Here is a 23,269-nt window from a genome sequence, read left to right on the forward strand (position 1 = left end):
GCCACATATCAGTTTCGGCAGTGATGTAGAGTGAAGGCAGAATCACTGACAGTGGTTTATGTGCATCAAACAAAAAACACTGAGTGTAATTTTTGAGAGACTAGTGTCCAGACAAATATTATATGGCTTTTGGTTTGTAACTAGTGAGACAGCTACATCTTGGGGTACAGCCAGGTTTCTAAACAAGACATTAATTGACCCAGGCCACCAGCTTAATAACGTTATTATGGTGTAGGATAGAAAATAAGCAGCACTGAAAGGTGCCAAGAAAGATGATTGAGCAGAACTTGGTTATAGGCTACACACTTTCAGTCACATCTTCTTAGTAGGCCTACAGCAATGGATTGGAAACCACACTTGGTATAAGGTTTATTATTGTCCATACACAATATATTCAATCAACATTTTCACTGTTATATTTTGGAACTCAATAAGATGCTTGTTTTTATGTTAATGAAGTATTGTGAGGTTAATGTGAGGTTCTTGACATCACATGTTGGTGATGGCAGACAAGGACCTTCTGTGACCACACTTGAACCACAAGTGCATCCACTTGACAAACCATTTTATTAAGCGGTTTGAAGAGAGGCTGTGTCAAGGATGCCTGTGAAAGCAGTTTCCAAATGAGCGACCTCAGCTGTAGACAGAGAAATGTTTCATTATTAGTGCAGAGAGGCTACACATTTCATTTACACTTATCTTACACATCATAGGCTACTTCATAGGCTTCACATTGTGTTAATGCATCACCTTAATACAGTATCATTATAAAATGAATTACCTTTATTTATCGAGAGCCTTTCATACACAGAACACAAAGTGTAAGGTGTAATCTCCCTTTGCTAGTTTTTTGGGCGTTAAAATAATGTAGGGTGTGGTAAACAAGCTTTCCAAGAAGGACTGTCAAAACTTAGACGTCACTAATGCTAACAATGTTATCCTGCAGCTTGCGGGTGACCTTTCCGAGTAGTCCGGCGTGGCTAATAATGATCACTTCTGGGAGGCCTGTAGCTTGTTTGAAAGGCTTACGTCCTGAGGTTCTGGCCTAGTTGAAAGAATGGATGAATGAATGACTTTATTTCAAACCAAAATAAAAGAAAAACATGATAGAAGACAAACAAGACAAAGATAACAGTGTCTGAAAAGGAGTAGGTAGAAGTAAAACTTGTATGTCCCTACCCCTTTCTTACATTTCTTCTTTTAACTCATATATTATTTCAACAAATTCCCAAATTTAAGTAATATACAACTATCCCCAATCTATTTACCACCCAGTTTATTTACAGTCCAAGTGCCAACCAGTGTTACATATGCACTCACTAACTCAACCTTTCCTCATCTATATATCTGCCAAAAATATCTTTTTGTATGGCTTTTTAAATTGATTTAAATTTGTGCTTTGTTTCAACTCATGCTCACCCCATACACTGAAATACAGACTCTTTTTAGTTGTATGAACACATTGTTTGTTTTTTTTAATTAAAGTGGTTGTGGAAATAAACAAAAATATAATTCATGTAAAGTGGTGACCCCTATAATGGAAGTAGAAGTCTTGCTTTCAAAATATGACCTGGGTTGTAAAGTAGAAGATCAGCAGAGGTACAGTGTATTTATCAGAGATAAGTTATGTTCAAACCCACAGAACTCTATTTTAGATTAAATAAAGACACCAAGCTTTCCAAAGATAACAAATGTATCAGGCTAGATTTTCTATAAAATGATGCACAGGAGGCCTATATCTTGATTAATTCACACAACATAAAGCTTCAATGAAGAGCTAGAATAGAAAAAGCTTACAGCAGGTTACATAAGCATGTCAGAAAATTTTGAATAAGGCCCATTCAAACGAGACTACTACTACTATGACTGTCACCACTGACGGTACACAGCCTACACGTAATGGAGTAAAAAAAGAAAAAAACACAGTGTTCTCTGAGGCATGAAGTTTGACGTGTCTCAAAATGCCTTAAAACACTAAAGAAAAGGTCGGTCGCCTACTTGAAAAGCGTTCCTTCAGCTCTATTCTTGAGAAAACATTCTTTCCATGACAAACAAACCTTTTGTTTGACTGAAAACTGCCCGACTATGCGAGCTTTGCCGTCTACGTAAAAGACTACAAGTCCCAGAGTGCTCATTTCCGGCTTGAGTGCGTCGCAGCCAATCAGAAGCCTCCGGGATTTATGGCAGCTATCTGGGGCACGGGGCCAGCGCGTCTAGCCAGCTCGAAGTGCCACGACTTCACAGCAGACCACGGATTCTCCAGCGGAGTGAGGGGGAGAGCACTGGGAAAAAAGCTAGTTAGCTAGATAGCTGGGCAAATAGGTAGCTTTGCACAGAAGTCACTTCGTCTAACAGTCAAAGCTTTTTGTCCTCTCTCCGTTCCCTTTGAAGCAAGCAGACGAAGCTAAGTTACATCACCAGCGAGGTAAGTGTGGGAGTCTTGGAATTTTTTTATTCATTGAGCCAGCGTTAGCTAGGCTGGGAAGCTAACTACTGCTAACTCTTGAGCTAACTAGTCACACAGAAAGACAGCCGGTCAAAGTTGTCTGAAATCATTTGGAGTTTTTCCTCCTCAACAGCTGTTTAGCTTACAGCTTTATTACGGCTCCTGCAACACTGTTTTGTAACGTTAACCAACACTTAATACTATAATGTGCAGGAGGATAGCTAAGTTCATTGATTCATAGTGTTAGCTGCAGTGCTAGCTTGCAAGTAATGATTGAAAGCATTTTACATTTAAATAATGACAGGATTAAGCTACACACTGTTTATCTGTTTTAATGTATGTTTGAACGGGTAACAGTGTAGGGTGTCTCTGTGTCTCTCACATATCCGAGGCCTTTTTAGTTGGGGTCTCAGTGATGTAATTGTAGTATTGGTCTGATACTAAACTATTTCAGAAGTTCTTGGAAGTCGATGCGTTTGTATTAAAGTAACATTTGGACTTAAATTGAGTACGTTTGTGTAAAGTTTGCACGAATATTTCTCAGACTTACATAATATGTCTGAAACTAAAGGCAATGAAAGACAAGTAGTGTATTTTAAAGGAGAGAAAATCTATGCATTTGCACATTTTACCTCCATGGCTTATCAAAAGTAATATTTTTTATTTTAGCTGAAGACTGCTCCATGTACTAATGCACTCCCTGTAGGGATCCCATTGTCCATGAAAGGCACATGTGTTAAAGTTAAAGGCCGTATGGTAGTGGTTACAGCATAGCAAGATTCATCTTATAGTCCTATCTCCAATGGACCTTGAGATGCTCTTTCATTTGCAGAAAGTCACCCAGAGTAAGTTTTTTTTGAAGTCCTCTCTCAGTGAATTCTGAAAGTAGATGCATTGACGTGTGACATCACAGATAAGGAGGCAGTACAAACTCTTCCCCTTTGCCTCTGACTATTAGACCCTGCAATGAACAGGGACTCTGGACTCAGTTTTGATTATACTGAAGTGGCTCAGCAGTTTTCTTCTACCGTGTCGCAACAGTGGTTTGTTTTAAAATAGTAAAGCCCAACATTTATATATTTTCTGACAGGGTGATATTGCTATTCATAATGTAAACTGTGATATAACTGACAGCACTGCAAGAATAAATAAATCAAAGAGGGGGTTTTAGTGTCCCTAAGCTGCTGTCCACACTCAGCCAACTTTCCTCCCCTGCAGGCAAAACGTTTGTGAGAAGCGCCTTAAAGGGATAGTTGAAAGTCCCTTTAAGGGATGCCTTCTTTTTTTTCTACAGGGCAGGAAATTAACACAAACTACCAGCCAACTGCTGGATTTTTTTTTTTTTTTTTTTGCAGTTGCTGGTACTGTGTTCTTTTTGTCTGAAACCCTTTTAGGCTGTATGGATTGGGGTTTGCTCCCTGCCTTAAATTCATACTTAGGTTGTTTTAAAGTAAGTAGTTGATTTGTGCTAAGCCCCTTTCATACATGCACTGAATTCCATAATAGCTCTGATAATTTTAGCAGCATTTATCAAATATGGAAAAAGATGACAAGAGTCATTTTTGTGCAATAGTTTATCTGGTAATTAGCCGACACAGGATCTAGTAACCTTTCCCTAACTCTGTTGATGGCTGAACATGAATTATAGTAGGAACATTAACAGACACAGCAGATATGATGATGTTTGTGTATGCAAATAAAACAAAATTTATACCAGCTATAATGCTTCCCTCATACACTCAAGTGTGTGATTTGGGGTCTGAAAATATATTTTTAGTGCATTTATTGGGTGTATAATGCAGCCATAATAATGGGGCTTCCTGCTGATGAATAAAAATGCATTTTCATATAGGACTACTCGATTTTATTTAATCTTGTGTCTCTTGCAACAGCAGTGTAATCATCCAAAATGATCATACGAGTGTACAAAAAATTAAATCTTTTAAGTGAGGCAGCCTGATGCTGATATTTAATTGTATTTACTTAATTTGTTTCAGTGTTTGTACTCAAAAAGCTCAGTGCTTGGCCTCAAAATGAAGCATATGAGACTTCACTGTGAGGGTGAATTTGAGCTGCATGAATACATATGTTTTATCCAAGTTTGCAGGCAATATGGCAAGTGGGTTTTGAGCAGCTGTTTTTTGTCACACAGTTAACCAGTCTGTATTATGTAGCCAGCCTCAAGGCAAAAGTTTATGGGGATAACAGTGACACCTTGAGGCGTTTGGAAGGAATAGCTTTGCTCGTCCTCCAGGCAGCATTAATCACAATTACATCATAAACTGCTTAGTTAAGTCAGCTGCTGCCAGTTCACTTTCATTTTACCTAGGCACAGAGAAATACTGTTGATGATACTACGTGGGGAATTAGTATATAAACTTCTTTCTCCCCTTGTTGAAAATTCCTAGTTTTTGCTTGTCCACAGCCAGCTGTTTCCTTTAGATAATCTTTTTAGTTGTTAACTGTATTGACAAGTCTGCCACTCTCGTTTTAGGTCCACTGAAATTGAACAATGGATATCTATGACCCCCAGACCCTTGGGATAATGGTGTTTGGTGGATTCATGGTGATCTCTGCTCTAGGGATTGCTCTTGTCTCCACCTTCTCCATGAAGGAGACCTCTTATGAAGAAGCCCTGGCTAAACAACGCAAAGAGTTGGGTAAAATTCAATCTACTCGCTCTGAGAAAAAGAAGAAAGAAAAGGTATCTGAAAAGAAGGGTCGTGGAAAGAAGAAAGAAGAAAAGCCCAATGGAAAGATCCCAGAGCCTGAAAAAATTCAAGAGGAAGTTGAAGTTGACGCAGTCATCGAGTCTGCTGCTGCCCCAGTCGTGGCTGCTGCTCCCGCCCCTGCCCCTGAACCTGTCCCTGCTGTAGAGGTTAAGCCAACTGCGGCCCCAGCACCAGCAGACACCCAGTCAAAGGCCGCTGCTGAACCAACCCCTGTTCTTAGTGAGCCCTCACCTGCACCCTCACCTAAAGAGAAAAAGAAGAAGAAGGTGGCTAAGGTCGAGCCAGCCTCTACCCAAACAGCCCCAATTGTGGCTGCCTCTGCGCCAGTCAAGTCCTCCTCAGTCCCTCCATCAACCCAGGCCCCCATGTCTGCCCCGACCAAAGCAACTGCCCCGTCTGCTGCGTCTGCCCCAACCAAGTCTGCCCCTGCATCAGCTAAGTCTGCCCCAGCACCAACTAAGTCTGCCCCTGCACCAGCCAAAGCTGCTGCAGCCCCAGCCAAGTCTGCTCCGGCCCCAGCCAAGTCTTCACCTGCTCCATCCAAAACTGCCCCAGTGCTGGAAGCTGTCACTAAAGACGTCCCAGTGATGGCAGTCCCCCCAGTGGGATCTCAGCAGGCTCCTCCTGCTGCAGGAAAAGCACAAGAGCCTAAGAAGAAGGCCTCCAAGAAAAAGGCAGAGCCTGGTAAGCAGTTATGTTTTAGAGATGTCCAAATATTTCATGTTATAGCTCTGTAGTTTCAAAGGTTATTAAAGATTACACTTCAAAAATATAGAAACTGATACAGATAATAGCAGCATGGGAAGAGAATAATACATATAGCTCGTCAGTCTTAAGAGTCCAGTCTTTTGTGTGCTTGATCAAGGCCCTGAATTACATAACCTGCAGTTTTGAGTGTGGCCACTATGCCAAAATCATAGCACAGCTCTACACTATCTTTAGGTGTCTGGTAACTCTCCCTCTGCCAAAAGATGCCTGTTGTTTGGCCTTGGCCAAGCCCACCGCCAGATTTTTCTTTCCTGTTAAACCAGTCATCGTTTTTTCGATGCACTGTTTGGGGACTGCTGTTACGCTCCACGTGTAGTTTGGACCTTGGTGGCGTCCACATCAGTGCTCCTGCAAGTCTCTCAAAACTACATTTACCCACAAACCCTTCACTGCCTATCAAGGATCAAAGCCACTGTAGTCTACCAATATTTCTGCTACACTAGAACCATCATTGTTAAAATTAGCGTCCTCCTTTAAAGTGGAAATGATTGTCTAAGCAGGAACTGCATTAGCCATAACACTGGAGATAGCACTCGAACTTGTTTGGAGGTGGAGTGGGGTCACGTCTGTACAGTTTAGTCGCACGTGCATACACTCACAATCTAAGGCAGTAATACCCTGTCAGTACTGATGAACTTCTAGCTGTGTACCCGTGGAAAGTAGTGCCAATGGCAGTTGTGGGTAATGTCTGGCACTCAGCTCTGGAGGGCATAGAGCACGCCAGCCTGTCCAAACACCACTGCCCTGTTTTGTTAACTGACAAAGGCTCTCAGTGCCCTGACAATGGGTAGGGAGGGGAGATGGGTTCTTCCTTGCCTGAGGCTTGTCTCCGCCTGGTGCCACAGTGCCCCATCATTTTGCCATCCAAAGCTGCCCAAGGCCCCAGAACCACAGGACAAGTCTCAACCTTGTCCTTTTCCTGAGGCAGTGTGGGAATTCAGTCCTCACTGTGACAGCCTAATGAGCTTTGAAACTGTTGGCTTTTTGGTTTAAAACATGAAATAACCTCTAAATTCCTGATGTGATACCACCATGTTGTTTTTCATTGCAATTTTTGGTGTTTGCCTCTTCAGCAGCTGTGGTGGATTCTGCTGACGCTCCTCTGTACCTGCCCTACAAGGCTCTGGTGTCCACCATCAGTAGCATGGTGTTCAGTGAGGGAGAGGCTCATAGGCTCATCGAGATCCTGTCTGAGAAAGTCGGCATCATTCAGGACACCTGGCACATGGTAATGGACGCTACAGTCAGCAAGAAAAAAAGACTTGATAGTTCACTGAATATGTATGAGACTTGTAGGGAGATCCACTTTTTTTGCTGTCTTAATGTGAACTAATGTGTTTTCAGGCCACTCAGAAAGGAGACCCAGTGGCCATGCTGAAAAAACAGCTGGAGGAGAGGGAGAAACAACTGGCGGCAGAACAAGAGGATGCTTCTGCTGCAAAGAACCGTCTCAGAGAACTCACCAAGGTTAGACATACACGTGTCTCTCAGGTCAATGAAGCCGTACTCCAGCTACAACACCTCCTCTGGTCTGTAACCATGCTGGCAGCCCTATGAGACACATTACACTCATTACATAAGAAAACAAAATTGTTGGATGAATTCTTTTTTTTACTATTGAGGCAAAGAGTGCAGATTGGTCTAAATGTGGCAGATGAGAAAAAAAACCCTAAATTAAAGGGTTAATTCTCTGTTGAAAATGAACACGCACTGACATTTAAATTGCAGTCCTCTTTATCTTTCATCCTGAAGATGGCACTAGAGCAAAGTTAACAAGGTGTCTGCAGCATCTGGAGCTTACTCTGCTTCAATTCTAAGAATGTCATGCGCTATTTATTTCTGTCTGTGGGTGGCAGCACAAGGTGGCAAGTCAATCTTTAGGGTCGCAGCAAATTCCACAGAAAAGTTTTTTTTTGCATTATTTTTAATGTTTTCTTGTCCTGAACCACGTGTTGAATGAAAAATTGAGTCATCATGTTGGCACGAGAGGAAAAGCCACAGTATGGTAAATATTTAAATTTGTCCTGTGGTGGATGTCTTAACTATATGAATTATGAGCAATGAATCTGAACGTGCTGTCTGTGTATCAGGAGCTGTCTGCTGAGAAGTCCAAGGTTGCCAGTGTGGAGACGAGGCTGAGTTCCCAGCTGAGTAAGAGAGAGCAAGAAATGATTGCTCTGCAAGCTCGCATGCAGGCCAGTTACCAGGACCACATAGCCCAGACCCAGGGCCTCAATGCAAAGGTCAGTTCCTCAGAACAATTTTTACAGTTTGTTAATGCACATTTGAGTTTGCATTTTGTCTTTTTATTTCCTCCTGGCAATCTGGCTGCTAATGAGGAGTGAAAATGCATTTTTTCCCTTGTTTTTTTTTTGTGTTGAAAAGGATTTAAAGCAGCTGTCCAAGCTTTGACAGTCCAACATGGCTAGTTTATTTTAAAAAAAACTCATTTTGCAGATCGTGAGCCTGCAGGACCAGCTGGAGAAAGGCCCCAATGCCCAGCTGGCCCGCCTGCAGCAGGAGAACTCCATTCTCCGCGACGCCCTGAACCAAGCCACTAGTCAGGCTGAGAGCAAGTGAGTGTATTCCTCTGACAGTAAATGAGAAGCAGTGATCCATAATGACATCCTCTTTACCTCTTTATACTGATACTAATTAAAGTGACAGTTAAATACAGTGTGTACAAATTTAAAGGCGTGTTTGGTCTGCCAAGCCTGAAGATTGGCTTCTATTTTTATGAGGCGTTGTCCTTGACTCTTTCTCCCTGTGTCTGTCCTTCTGTCCCTCCTTCATACTGTCCTCAGACAAAATGCAGAGCTGGCCAAACTGCGTCAGGAATGTGCAAAGTTAACCAAGGAACTTGGAGAGAAGACAGAAAGTCTCCTCGCTGATGAGCACATCAGGAAAGGGCTGGAGGCCAAGGTGTCCGCTGCTGAGAAGCAGCTCGCCATGCTTCAGGTTGGCTTGGCCTGTGGGAACACCACATCATCTCTGCTACACATTGCATTAGAAGTGATCAAGTTTCCACATGAAAACAAATTGATTCCATCTTTTTTTTTTTTTTTTTTTTAAATGCTGTTTCTTGTTTGGGCAGCTCGTTAGTTACAGAGGCTGTTCAAAATGCAAGCCTAGACCATTCCCACCTATCCTCAAACCCTCTAATGTTATGGGAAGTTTAATTGCCTTGTAATCACAGAGCTCAGGACTGAGCTGGAATGCAGCCATTCAGTAATAGGGCTGTAGGCAAAATGTGCCTCAGCACCAGCTGGAATGTGTGCATGTCCGAGCACCTCTCCTCTCCAGCCCACTGTAACAGGCTCTGAAAGAGCAGGAACAGTCTGATGGTATTTACAACACACGACAGTCAGACTTGAAGTATATCCCTGCCTTGCATTATCTGCTAATTTGCTGTTCTCATATCAGCCTACGCAGTCACTCACTGACGGAATGTTGTTGTGTTGATCTGAACCATTATGGGTTATGTGGAGCAAGTGAGTCAGCACTTCCTGACAGTCAAGTGTTCACTTAGTTTAATCATTTACAAACATGCGTTCTAACAGTTAAAGGTCCTCAAACACGTTATGCAATGGCTCCGCCGTCAGTCAGTATACATTAGACATGCTCAATTCATGCAAGAGAGGTCTTTTCTAATTTCTTGCACTTGAGAGAAGTTTTGCTCCCTTTGTGAAATGTGTCGCTGGACAGTGGTCAGTACTTGGTTGTCACTAACAATTGACTGCTGTGACTGAGTCTGTCAGAGAAGCTCAGGCAGGCTAGTCATCTCAAAATTCCCTCAAGTTCAAAGCACTTCCTGCAAGACACTTCCTTTAAAAATTCCCAAACAAATAGCTTGACTGATAAAATGTCTATTTTTATGTCCTTGTTATACAACCTCAAGCCAGATTATATTCTCATCTCATAGGTGGATCATCTGTGCATATTAAATTATGTTCTTTTTCTCCGAATGTGTTGCAATATATTTGAACAGGAAGGCACCGATACTGCCCTGTGAATCACTGCTGCCAAGTAGAATTGTTTTGTGAATCTCTGCTGCCCCCTGCTGTTAAACACATCTTGATATATGTTGTTCTCAGGCCAGCCATGGGGAGAGCGAGCAGGCATTGCAGAGGAGATTGGAGGAGGTGTGTGAGGAGCTCAGGGCAGCACAGGGTAGAAACAGCAGCCTGCAGGCCACTTTGGACAATGCCCAGCAGGACAGCAGCACCCTCTCAGGTCAGAAAATGAGGGAGGGATGTCTTAATGGTCATGTGCATCTTGATAGTGGGGAAAAAAAGGGTAGCAGTGGCTGTATCACAAAATATGAAATATAAAATATGGAATAAGTTGTGAGTGCTATGTTTTTGTCCGTGCAGAGTTTCAGGTGCGTATTGGGAAATTGGAGGCTGAGATCGGTGAGCGCTCTGCTCGGGTGGACACCCTCACTGCCCAGCTGGAGGAGACACAGGCAGAGAAAAACCAGCTTGTGCAGCAGGTGGCCACCATTAACTCACTGCTGGAGGCCAGTCAGACCAAAAAGGAGGAGGAGGATAACAATCAGGTAAGACACACTTTGCCAGTTTGACTTCTCTGAAATGGCCAGATGGTCGACCACACGTAGTCACCCCCTAAGGATGTCTGTTATGTGTGATTTGGCAGGTGAACGCTGCAGAAGTGGAACAGCTAAAGCTCAGGTAAGTGTTTGAGCCTCCTTGCCTCAGAGTCAGCATTCGAACCAGAGCCGTTTCATTTATTGATCATAGTGCACTGCCCCCTGCAGCCTTCAGGAGAGAGACAACCAGTTGAACACGCTTCACGAGGAACTGAAGCAGCTGCAGATGAAGCAGGAAGCTGCTGTAAGTGTCGCAAACATCTGTTGTTACATCTATTACCAAATAGTATCACTTCTTGATTTTCAAGGAGATACATCTTTTTTTTTTTTTTTTTTAATTCATACCAATGTGTGCAGTGGCACTGCTAATCACAAATAATCTGCTGTTTTAACAGGAGAACACTATTGTTGAGCTAGAACAAAGAAATAAAAGGTATGGTGCCTTCTACTGTCCATGTGTTTAACTCAAATCTAATCAACTCCCCACACCTCTGTTTGCTTTCGGCTTACTAATAGTTTGTCCAAATTGTGTGCCCATTCTTAGTGAGGATGTCAGCCTTATTGCATCACTTCAGGATGAACTTAAAAACCTCAAAGAAGAGATGGTGCAACTTCAAAACACACCCGTAAGTGTACCTGTTGATGTGTTGCATGATTCTACTTTTACAGCCTCCCTGCAGAAAAAAAAATGATCTCAGACTTGTTTGCATGTCTGCTTTCTTACAGCAGACAGACAGCTCCACAGAGCTGGAACTACTACAGAACAGGTAAATGAGTCTTGGCATATGGAAAAAAAATCAGCCCCACATATTGTTAGGTCTGTTATAGATCTCAGGTTTGACTGTTTTGGTTCTTTGGCTAGCCTGACTGAGAAGGATGTTCTCGTCACATCACTACAAGAGGAGCTGAGAGAAGTGAGAGAAAAGACTACCACTGATGCAGTAAGGCTCTCTTTACACATTAGCCAATTTCAAGTGAGACTGATTTCCTCTGAATCACCCTCCTGATTATGTCATCCATTGTTTTTAGCAGAATGTTACAGCAGAGCTGACAGCTTTTCAAACTGAAGCCAAAGAAACTCTCCAGACACTCTTCCCACAGATACCCGTAGAGACAGAGCAGGTAGGAAAAGGGGATATCATAAAAGGAGTTGCTGAGTGATCTCTTATTTTGGTTGATATTCTGTAAAATAATATTCACATGAATTATTTATGTCTGCCTTTTTCTCATTACTTAGGCCAACTGGTTACAAGTATTTACACAGAAAGCGCAGGAGTCTCTCAGCCAGCAGAGCCAGGAGTCTCAGTCAAGCACAGCGTCACCTGTAAGCCACAGTTTTATACAGATAAAAATACACTGATTTAAATTAGCCCGGCAGAAGATGTGAATGTGCTTTCTCTGTTTCAGGAGTTGCTTGAGAAACTGAAGGAGGCCGAGGAGAGCCATGGCTCACTGCAGGCTGAATGTGAACAGTACAGGACAGTCCTGGCTGAAACAGTAAGTGACTGGGAAACTGAGTTGTGTGAATATCGAGTAAGGGTGCTTTCAGGCCTAAAGCTTGCTTTGGTCCGAAGTTGTATAATTGCCTAGAGTTGGTCCGTGTTCTCACAGCAGCATTTACAAGCAGACCAGATAAAATTCCTTGAGGAGAAAGCGGCTCTTGACTGGTCAGAATTGTCAGTCTGGTTGTTTAGGTGTGATTGCTGTGTTCACACCTGCCCAAATGAACTGCACTTTGGGAGGCAAACGACTTGAGATCGAAATTAACTGAACTAGACAGGGCAGGTGTGAAAGCACCCTAAATTTATGCAGTTCAGCTAAATCCGTTCCCCTTCTCCTTTTAGGAAGGAATGCTGAAACATCTGCAGAAGAGTGTGGAGGAAGAAGAGCTGGTGTGGAAGTCCAAGATGGCTAACTCAGAGGAACAGCTTAGGGTGGTAAGTTATGAGACCTCCTTGAAATCACTATGACTTGGACATCTTTTCACCATATGTGGGTCCCCCTTCCTCATGTTTTTCAAAACCTCACAACAGTCCTTCTCACACATTTCCAGGCTCTGGAGAAAGTCAGCCAACTGGAGGCAGAAACCCAAAGTGTAGAACAGGTGAGGATTTTTCCACACTCAGTTTAAATTGCACTTTGATTTTAAGTTAGCAGGTAAGACATGTACTGCTAACTAAGTAAACTGCTTTATTTTGGTTCTCGCTGTAGTTGAAGGAGCAGATGATGCTTGTGGAAGCCCAGCTGGAGAAACAGTCAGATAACCAGGGGATCTCAGAGGAGATGGAGCAGGTACACGAGCATGTTCAGTCTGCGGATCACTGCAGTCTCACTGGAACTGACACCACTGATAAATTCCCCTCTTAAGAAGGTGGACTTGCATATTACATGCTTCTAAAATCGGTAAAATTTGGTGGTTAGATTTAACTCCTTTTTGAACTTTTGATAAATGTCCATATTCAGACATTCAGTTTTCTTTAGGGCTGGGACTAGATACCGTCTTAGGTTTTGCATAACGTATCATTGAGAATGTTGTCTTTTTCTAGTTTTCAAGGCAGCATTACAATAAGGTTACGTAGCTTTCTCAACCTACCAGGCTGTTCTAGCTGTTCTATTATTTGCATTTTCCCCCTCAGTCATTATATCCACATTACTGATGAGTATTTATCAAATGTCATTGTGTAAATATTTTGTGAAAGCACCAATAGTCCCTTCAATGTTCATCATCAGTGTTGGTCCAAACCAACCCACCAAGTTTGGGCTGGGCCGGGCTGTTATTTCTCAGTACTCCCCTGGGCTTGAATCAGGTTGGGTTCTCGTCAGTTTACCAGTGTTTGTTTGTTTGTTTTAATAGTTATTATTAATATTAAACGGGCAGTTCTTGTGCATAAATGGCAGATATTATAGTGGATTGATTAAGAGGGAAAGAGAGAGAAAGATGGGGACTGTGACTGTGAGAGGGAAAGTGACGGAACAACAGAGTAATAGAGAGAGACGGAATGCACGCAAGAGAGAGGGACGGAAAGCACGCAAGAGAGAGGGACGGAAAGCAAGAGACAGAGAGAAAGGGAGGTCTGGGAGGCAACATGGTTGGCAGTTCTGCAACTCTTCTGCCTCCCCAGCAGTGTGAGAGATGTGCGTAACATGCAGTGAAGAGCGGTGATCATCGTCTGAGCACCGCATTGCTATGGGCCACTGTGCACACTAGACGCTCTGGGGGGAACCTGTCGTGCATGAGACATCAGACTCTTGAAATAACAGAAGGTAGAAAAGAAGAAGTGGTTTGAGGAAACACATCAGCCCTTAGCTTGTAATACGTTTTAATATTAAAAGAAATATAGTAAATAAAATTAAATATATATTTTTGACAGTATAGATTTGGGTTGTTAAGTAGGCCAAAACTGCTGCTGTAGGTCGGGCTTTGACAGAAACTGCCAGCTCATGTGGGTCAGGCCTGATTTTTTTGGGCCCAGTCAGAACTCTGTTGCCCAGCCCTATTATGGATTGAATAATACGATTTTAAAAAGTTTTGTTTCATTGATGAAATATTATAGAAATAGCTCTCAATGTAAAGAATTAGCAATCCATACTTGTGTAGGAGGCTTTTCCTATGAGAAACACATTTAAAGATCTCAATCTCTTGTGCTGGATTTCAAAGTAAACCTGTCTGACATCTGTTCATCTCTGTGCTGTGCTCTGTATTCAGCTGAAGCTGCAGCTGTCAGAGTGTCAGAGCCAGCTGGATTTGGCCCAGAAGGAGGCCCAGGCACACAAGGAGGAGCTTGCACAGGTGACCCACTGACTTAACCTGCTTTTCCCTTTTCTCCATACGTCAATATTTACACAGCTATATGCCAGAGGTGGTGGTGGTGGTGGTGGGGGGGGACATGTTAATTATGAGACAGCACATGACAAGGAATTTGTGGAAGTCCCTCTTAAACTCGCACAACCAACAAGGTGAGGTGCCGGTGACGTGCAGCTCACAGGGGATTCATGCAACGGAGGTTATGTAACCAGTGACGGCTTCCTGTTTCAGGTCAGAGAGCAGCTGGGCGAGATCACGATGCGGGCTCAGCGAGAACAGAACGGCCCAGCTGAGGCTCAACCCAGTCAGGTCAGGGTGCAAATGTTACAGGGCACCCTTCACTTCCTGTCAGAGGGTACTGGACAATGACAAGGACACGTTTTCCTAAAATCTCCTTTGTTACCTGCTTTTTGTTTACTTCTCAAGTGAGCCTTGTTCAATTTAGTAGAAAATCACCATAACTAAACTTGTGATTGATTTTCTTATACTTTATGTATTAAGACATGTTCTTTTGGATTTGACTCAGCACATGCCAAACCCATGCCCTGAAACAAGGATGTGGCCTTGGTACACGGATACTGAGTAACACCTGACTTAAACAAAGAAGAGCCGTATTTCCAGTCTGTCCAGTATTCCTCTGACACAGCCGCTGTTTATGTTAACCACTGTTTGCACTGACTGAGTGGACACAACTCTAACCACTGCTTTTTCTTGCCCTTTTCAGCATGCTCACTTCTCCTTTGTTTTTACATGTTTGTTCGTAGTTTCTTAATATCAGCAGAAAGTTAATCTGATTTTAGCCTTTCACCTGAAATAGTCTGAGAGGCAACTAACTTGGCACACAGGTCGACCAGCTTTTTTTGTGTGGGTGTTTGTGTGTGCGTGTGTGTGTACTGTTGCTGCTTTGGCACAATAATCTTTGCATACACACGTATGCATCAGCCATTTGTCTGCATGTGTATTCACTGTGTGTGCACGCCTTTTTTTTGTCTTCCATCAGTTTCAGAACGAGTTGAGTCAGACAACTGAGAAGCTGCACGGGGAGGTGGCTCAGAGACAGCAGCTTTCAGAGGAGTTTGAGCAGGTAGCAGCCATTGTTGATGCACACTTTGTTTGTTTTTTCGCATTGTCATTCCAGAGGGTGACTAATAAACTCTCAGTGGATGACGTCAGTATGTGTGTGTCGTCAACTTCTAGGCCCAGAAGACTATAACAGAACTTCAGGCTCAGTTGGATCTTGTGAAAGTTTCTGCAGAGTCACCACAAGCCGACACAGAAGATGTTGCTCAGCTCAAGGTGCGGTTACAAATGACACCCAGAATCCAAACATTTAACTGTGATTAATGATACAGTCCTGATTATATATGAATTTGGCAATCTGCAGCGTATCTCAGAGTGACAGGTGGCGCAGCTCCAAATGAAACTTACATATCTGATATCTCTTATAAATAGAGCTTTTTGTCTCTCCAACAGAAGGTCACCACTCTCTAATCATTAATTTTATGGAGACCCAAGTGTTCAATATTAAATGACATTATGAAAACAAATAATATGAATAAATATAAGCAATGAATTTGAGCAATAATTCAAAGTGGTAAAAAGCTAATTATTCTTATTTTGCGTATTTTTGAGAGTAGCAGAGGTAATTGCAGCTTGAATGAATTTAATCAAATTTTATTTAGTTATTTATTTTTTAATGTCCTTTCTCAAGGTCTGTTTTTACCTTGCACCATTTGTTTTCAATGACAGTCATATTTAATTTAGTTTAGTTTAGTTTAGTTTATCGGTTTATTTGAACAGGGACAGTGCACATTAATGAACATTGCTGTAAATGCGCCAGAATTAGCCAAGAGGCTACTTTTCATCTGCAGTCCCCGGACAGATGTTACTAAAGTCACCCTAAAACCAGAATACACAATACAAGCAATTAAACAGTTTTTAAAAAGTTAAAGAGTGCTACTCCGACTTGGCTGTGGCTTAGGTCTGGATGAAAGAGCAGCTCTAGTTAACTGGCTCTGCCCTGTTTGCCTCGATTAACAGATTACAGACTTTGTAAACTTGGACTTTTGATGAAAATTGGTATAACGAAACTTGAAAGACGAGAAGTATCAAGATGAGCATCACAAATAACTGACTGGTTTAATGACAGTCGGGCTGACATTCATTCATTTACGATCAAATCTTTGCCGGGTTACGCTCTTCTGCGGTAATGTTGTCCCCCCCTGATTGGCTGATTGGAAAAACATTTTTGGGGGCATGTTCTGACAGCTCAATTTAATTTATCCACGAGTTAAGCAATGTTTGAACCAAGTTGTGTTGATTTACGGGCGAATTTTGTGCCAGGCTAGTGCACATGTTTGAAACTGGTGGCGCCCCCTATTGAGCGATGTCAAAATACTAAAATAATTTAAAACAAACAGTGGTTTGCCATTGTTATGAAAAATATCCTGAAAACTTTGAAATGATTAGACAAACAATTTCGGATTCATAGTCTTATTTGTGTCATGCCACACACATTTTTCGAAATTGTAGCGCCCCTCTAGTGGACTATTTAAAAATAAACTCTCATGGTATATTTCAGGTACTTATGTGGACAGATCCTGCAAGTTTTAGATGACTGGCACGACGGTTGTGGAGTAAGGTCTATACATATATACGGTCTTTTGATTAGCTTGGTCCAATAATGATCCTCAGACAATTTGGTACAAATTCAAAATGGCGAAATATATAATCAGGCAGACTTAAAAGCCTCTTGAGACTTTTTTGTAGAGCACATGGAGCTGGAACTGTCTGTCGAATTTATAGTCAGTCGGACTTTCAGTGTGAGGGGCGTGGCCTTTCCAAAATTGCATTTTTGGGCCTTAATTATAGCGACACCATCTAGCCAATTGGGCTCATATTTCATCATCTGGGTCATTGGTGAAATCTTCACTGAATTATTTCACAATTTTATGGTTACAGGATGTAGTTTGTATTTATCCCATGTCTTATTTATTTAATATTGAACACTTTAGATCTCCATATTGAGGCCACTTTTTGTTTGGTGGTTTGGAGTAACGTTTGCTACCACTGTTGGAACAGGAGCGCCTGGAGAAGGAGAGGAAGCTGTCCAAAGACTTGGGCCAGGCAGCCACCAAGCTCCAGCAGCTTCTCAAAGCCACTCAGGAGCAGCTGACCAAAGAGAGAGACACAGTGAGAACACTACAGGAGCACCTGGAGGGCAAGGTGAGACAAGCAAGGCGGCAAGACTACACATGCACGCCTCTAAGCTCATTGTTTCAGTATGCTCGTCAATTTTGACACTATATTTGTGTTTCTCAAGGGAGAATACGTGGAGCTGAAGGAAGGAACATCCGTCTGAGAGGAAGTTCACTGCAGACACTACAAAAAAACTGCCAAATATGCCTTATGATTACCATAGTTATGCATTCCAAAACTATTTCTTTCTTGTACTGTAGTTGATTGCATTTGTTGCAACTGTAGGAGTCAAATGTTTGATATTATGAACATTTCAAAATAAGATTAGAGGAGACGATCCTGCTACAATCTTTATTGAAACCCACATTCCATCAACAATTCTGGCTATGTCAGAAGTTATTTATCCCCCTGCCTTATATTCCAAACATTTACCCATAGTTCAGTGTTAAAAAGGGAAACCGATTGTACGTCAAACGTACATCAACCTGTGCAATTACTTTGTATGTCTTTTCTATGTGGTTGAATGATGGAAACATTTTATGGTTCAATGTTTCATTACCTTTAGGGCCTGCTTTCCTCTGTAGCTGGCTGCCAATTACATGCATCAAATTTGTATAAATGAATAAACTACAGTGTAGCTCTATATGTTTTTTTTCAGTGTCTTTTTTGCAATGAGTGCAGGCAGGAAGCAAGGTAAAAGTTGGCTATTATATTTTGACATAGTTTCACATCCGGTGTGAATCAAATGGTGAATATGTGCACTGTACATCTGTCTCATGACAATTAAAACTCAACAGAGTTGGCTCAAGGTGACTACACTTGAATCTTAAAACTTAAACCATCTTCCCTGCCGTCAGCAGGAACCTGTGACAGCTCCTCTGTGCTGAGAACATTGCTGGTTTCTGACAGGAAGTAGTACCATGCAGCAGCAACCACACAGTATACCATCTTACAGCAAAATGGAGGGTAGCTCTGATCTCTTTCGTTATCCTTTAAAATCATGACTAACATGTTTTTTTAAAACTGAAAATGTGGCGTTACATTACTTAAAGCTTTAGACACTGAAAGGTCCAGATTGCATCAATGGCTTCAGACACAAGGAAGTATTTTACAAGAGGGAGTTAATTTGCAGGCCTCTACAAGAGCCATGTATGCAGTTGTTTTAGGCATGATCTCTGTCTGTCTCTGTCATCCTCCTCCCCACCACACCCACAGACAGCATCTTTCCTGAGGGAACAAAGCAAAATGAGCCGATGGTGTGTGTGTGAGGGAAACAAATGAAACTTTTAGTCCTCAATTAACTTCAGCCAGCCTGAGTCTGCCACTGTCAGATGGTGAGTCTGCACAATTGTCTTAATGGCTTCCGGGTTTTTAATTAATGTGATGACACGCCAAACTGCAGTAAAAAAGCCAGCAGGACATTTTGTTTCTAACAGCAACAGGAACAGATGAACAGTTGGTATAGGTATATACTGGACCCTGAATTAATGAAGTCTCTGCTGGTTTCCTTGCTACCTTTGAAGAGAACCAGGCTTGCTGTCTCCACCGGCTCCCAGTCTTTATGCTATGGTGGAAATTTTGTCAGTGCTTATATTGTTTCATTCTTCCCATGTGTGTGACCTTTGCATTCCCCTTTTGTAAACATATATTATTTGACATCATCAAGAGATTTCCATTCACTATAATCTCACCTTCAAAGACAGTCCATTGACTGTTAACAGATACAGCCGGTTACCTAACATGTTAAATTAAATTGCAACAGGTATGTTCCTCTGATATAATCAAGAGAGCATAATTAAATCAGGAGGGCCCAAGAAAGCTACTACTGATTTCTTGTCATCTTGTCGTCAGAGTGTAGGTATAAAGATGCCCTGTATTCACTGTTCTGGGCACAACCCCTGACCTCTGAGCCCGAGAATAAACTCTCGTGCACAAAGCTATTCAGTCTTGCTTGCTGACTCCCAAACAGATCGGCTAAAAATTACAACAATGCAAAGCTAAGCTGACATCTCACTCATGCCAAGAAAGTGAACCAGTATATTTCCCAAACAGTCAAACGATTAAACTATAAATGGTAATGCTGGTTGTGTTGCAAGTGTAAAATAAGGCGCAAATATAAAATCTGTGTGAAAGTGTGACCATTAAAGGCAGATAACCGCCTGTCTTTATTTTATTTATGGTATCAGTATAAGATTGATGGATCAATCCCAATTCTGGCACTGACAGGTCCTAGGTTTTTGGAAGGGAGGGAGAACTCTTGTGGTATACATCCAGGTGCTAAGACCAACCCCCAGCTTCCTGTTAGTTATAGTCTTCATCCACACTTAAATTTTGGAAGGGTCCTTTGGCATTTTCAGCTAATGCATCAGACACAAATAGTAAATACAAGCCCTGATGTAAACCACTGTTATTTATATTTCATTTTTTTCCCCGAGAGCAGTTTCCAAAGCAAAACATAATATGATCAAAGTAATTTCTCCTGTTCAATTTTTTTTCCACAATTTTAAGTACATCACTGTAATGCAAAAAAAAAGTACCAGTACATTTTTCTCAGTTAAACTGTATAAGAATGGAAATTCAATCAAATAATGTGGTTCCATAATTATCTCAGGACTGACCACTGGTAAGTTGGTGAAACCTGATTACGTCAGAGTTTCCACTATGATTGTATGCCAGATCAATGAATCAGTGAGCCCACACCATCTCATTTCACTGGGAAATTTAGAACCAATTTGTGTGGAAAAAGAAAAAACACACACATACTTGCACAACAGGTTGCATTGAATTTATTTGACAATACTCTGACACTGATGCATTTTCAGATCATCTTAGTTTCTTTGTAAAAGTTGTACTATTCTTTATAGGTATTTATCAAAGTGTAACAGTCTAGAAAAACAGATTTATGTCAAATTTACAGACCCTGACATTTTGACCTAGTAAACTCAACATACACACAAGGAAGACAAATGGTTTATACTGGAGTATGTTGGAATTTGAAACATCATGTATGCAAATACAGTCAGGAAACTACTGATGTGAAAATTATGAGACAGTCAAGTGACAGAAAATAGTATAATTCTTGACATGTCAAAGAATGAACAAAATTACATCTGAACAAGACCGATTTCACAGTCTGGAGTAACTTAAGAGTTAAGTAGGACACGAGCATCAGGGGTTTGAGTTAAAGGAATCCGACCCCATACCTTCCCTTAAAGGTTTGTTGAATCAATCCAAAAGCAAAGTAGATTTGGAAACTTTGTTATTATCCCCCACCCTCCTTAGTCCCTTTAAATTCCTGATGGCATGAAAAAAAAAGGGAAAAGACTGTTTAATGGCCTTTCTTATGTGAGCACTTCACGCTGCAGCCCTCAATTGTGACTGTATTTTTTCCAAGGAAATCTGCAAAATAATCCAAGTGGTACTCTCCAGGGTCATTAATCTGCTTGACGAACTTGACACCTGTTGAAGACATAGGATGTACTTTGAGATACTGAACATCATTCAACTTGAACTCATGACATCAGTGTCTCAGAATATCTAATTAATGTGACAAAAACATTTGAACAAAGCAGAAAAAAAAAACTTACCACAGAAAGCCTTTGAAAGGGGGTCCTTTGAGCTGGCATAGGCCATTTTGTCTTTGACATCTGCATTGTCAGGAGCCCTGATGGGAAGAGAAATCATTAAGTGTCACACACAAAGAGTGTTTTACTTAAGTATTCACACAAACACAACAGAAATGCCTCCTTCAAATAAGATTAGCTCTTGAATACATACGATAATTTTACCAAGATTTTATTGTTAGTTCTTCTCTATAGTCTGTAGTCAGCTGAGGACGCAGAAAAATAAATTTAAGAGTAATTTCACTTTAATTGCAATCCAATGACCTACCACATAAAGAAGATCAGATCCTCTTTTTTAGATGATTCCTCGTTTTCATAGTGGCAGTCATACAGTGCGTAGCAGCATTTTTTGTCAGACAGCAGGTCCCTAAAGTATTGGAAGTGATTTTCCACCCCTTCCAGGTCTTGCTCTCGGACGACCTTGTCCACTATGATTGCGCCATCCGCTATTGTAAACATTGCGAATCTCAGCCGTTGGCACTCATCAGCATCTTTTTTCATAACTTTCATTTCTTCAAAGAGTAGCTTCACAGCGTCTGAAACTCGTACTCCGGACGACTATTGAGAGAACACAAAACATGGCATGTACAGTTAGTGCCATAACCAAAAGACAACATATGCCGTCACATTTAATGTTGGTGAACTAATTACAATTGACATGTATCTAATGTTTCACAGAAGATTTTGTATTTGAAGGACGATAAAATAAAATAAAAAGTCTTAAGAATGGATGCAAATGGATGAATTTTATTCATTTTATAGAACAAACTGAAGGCTCTCTTCTACTTCCTGATCATTTTAATCATAGGATTTTGCTAGTTCAGCACCAAGTCTAATTTGCCAGTTAAGTGGACAAATTCTTGTAATGATTCTTGCATGATAAAAGACTATCACAATATGAGCACATTGGGGAGATTAAGGCCTTGGCTCATATTTGAGTAGACTTTGTTCACTTGTGCTGTGGTTTTGAGACAGAAAGCAGAACTGCAAGATGAAGAAACAGGAAGTTCTTCAAAACTAGACTTGGGAGAGAAGTGTTAACACTATCAAAGCAATTCAATGCGCAAATGTTCGACCAGCTTTTCTGCCGTAACATGCCATGGGCGTAGCTTCCCTATGATTTTTTTTCAAGGCTTTGGCTCTGTCACATTCCAGTCATTGTGGAACAAGTTAGCACAAGAAAGACCGCCCCAAGGGATTCTCTCAGAACAAGTTTGAAGCACGAACAAAGCTCCCTCCATTTTGGAGGCAAAACCACACCTTGAGCAAGCCCTTTCAAACACTGACATCTCTTCTCACTAAGCAGACTATCAAATAGAAACCTTGCACTCTAGATATAATGACAACCAGGCTTTACTGAGTTTACACAGTTTCTATGTGTAACTAAAGTAACTAAAACAAAGGCATGGCACTTGAAAGTTTCATCATCTCTACATTACATATCACTTTGGGTCACACAAATAACAGAGATGAAGTTGTTAACTCATGCAACACAAATCAATCCAGTCAAATTCTTTGTGAAAGCTACTCACCATGTTTGCTTCTGATGTGTGGAGGAACAGGCAGCAGAGGAAAAATGGCAGCAGCAGTCAAAATGCTGAAGGGTCATAAGGAAGGAGAGCAGGTTGACTCATAGAGGAGGAGCTGGGGTAAATGAGCACACCTCCAAAAGTAGGCCCTTCCCCCTCTTCCCAGGTGTGACACAGTTTCAGCTGCAACCTCGGCATTTTCATTTAATTACATTATATTTGAAGACTAAAGCACAATGGATTTATGGGCTTCATTGTCTGGCACAATATAAACACTGTTAACACCCTTTCTATGAACAAGTTTGGTAGAGGGAGAGATCTTCCTTTTTAGGAAAATCCCCAGGTGAGCTCGAGACAGTCATCAGTGGGAGCGGCACATATACCCTTATATGGAGAACAAACCTGTCCACCTATTCAGCTCATCTGCTTTTGAGACGCAGTTCAGGACCTTATAAGGTAAAAGACAGGATGAGTGCAGTTATGTCAAAAGGTTTTATCCATCTACCTACGAAAAGTGAGATGTTACGCCTTCATCAGATTCCAGTAGTTACAGTCAATA

General features: G+C 41.5%; 2 protein-coding genes across 7 annotated transcripts; one reads left to right on the forward strand and one right to left on the reverse strand.

Annotated features, from left to right (window-relative positions):
- Positions 1-2,216: 2,216 nt before the first annotated feature.
- rrbp1a (ribosome binding protein 1a) lies at positions 2,217-20,880 on the forward strand. Of its 6 annotated transcripts, none has more exons than XM_050070408.1 (27): positions 2,217-2,425; positions 4,941-5,862; positions 7,020-7,174; positions 7,291-7,413; positions 8,037-8,189; positions 8,404-8,522; positions 8,751-8,904; positions 10,041-10,179; positions 10,320-10,504; positions 10,603-10,637; positions 10,724-10,799; positions 10,951-10,988; positions 11,100-11,181; positions 11,285-11,322; positions 11,418-11,496; positions 11,585-11,677; positions 11,793-11,879; positions 11,963-12,052; positions 12,400-12,492; positions 12,609-12,659; positions 12,767-12,847; positions 14,262-14,345; positions 14,592-14,669; positions 15,361-15,444; positions 15,558-15,656; positions 17,442-17,585; positions 17,683-20,880. In XM_050070408.1, the coding sequence occupies exons 2-27, from the start codon at positions 4,959-4,961 to the stop codon at positions 17,719-17,721; spliced, it is 3,303 nt and encodes a 1,100-aa protein (XP_049926365.1). In that variant the 5' UTR covers positions 2,217-2,425; positions 4,941-4,958; the 3' UTR covers positions 17,722-20,880. The 6 variants fall into 6 exon arrangements, with proteins under 6 accessions (XP_049926365.1, XP_049926366.1, XP_049926364.1 ...); XM_050070409.1 differs by having other exon boundaries at positions 11,588-11,677; XM_050070407.1 differs by having other exon boundaries at positions 7,023-7,174; positions 11,282-11,322.
- cfl1l (cofilin 1 (non-muscle), like) lies at positions 20,329-22,872 on the reverse strand. Its single transcript, XM_050070411.1, has 4 exons — positions 22,714-22,872; positions 21,450-21,739; positions 21,146-21,222; positions 20,329-21,017 (listed from the first exon to the last, which is right to left on the reverse strand). The coding sequence occupies exons 1-4, from the start codon at positions 22,714-22,716 to the stop codon at positions 20,887-20,889; spliced, it is 501 nt and encodes a 166-aa protein (XP_049926368.1). The 5' UTR covers positions 22,717-22,872; the 3' UTR covers positions 20,329-20,886.
- Positions 22,873-23,269: the final 397 nt, after the last annotated feature.

The sequence above is a fragment of the Epinephelus moara genome, chromosome 19 (assembly GCF_006386435.1).
Source record: "Epinephelus moara isolate mb chromosome 19, YSFRI_EMoa_1.0, whole genome shotgun sequence".
Lineage (NCBI taxonomy): Eukaryota > Metazoa > Chordata > Actinopteri > Perciformes > Serranidae > Epinephelus > Epinephelus moara.

Excerpts from the sequence above, each read along its gene's own strand:
- rrbp1a (XM_050070405.1), top strand. The coding sequence starts at position 4,959 with ATGGATATCTATGACCCCCAGACCCTTGGGATAATGGTGTTTGGTGGA. Across the intron at positions 11,182-11,281 it reads TGCAACTTCAAAACACACCC|CAGACAGACAGCTCCACAGA; the intron begins GTAAGTGTACCT and ends GCTTTCTTACAG. Across the intron at positions 12,660-12,766 it reads AAACCCAAAGTGTAGAACAG|TTGAAGGAGCAGATGATGCT; the intron begins GTGAGGATTTTT and ends TTCTCGCTGTAG.
- cfl1l (XM_050070411.1), bottom strand. Across the intron at positions 21,223-21,449 it reads GATCTGATCTTCTTTATGTG|GGCTCCTGACAATGCAGATG; the intron begins GTAGGTCATTGG and ends TCTTCCCATCAG. Across the intron at positions 21,018-21,145 it reads CCTTTCAAAGGCTTTCTGTG|GTGTCAAGTTCGTCAAGCAG; the intron begins GTAAGTTTTTTT and ends TGTCTTCAACAG.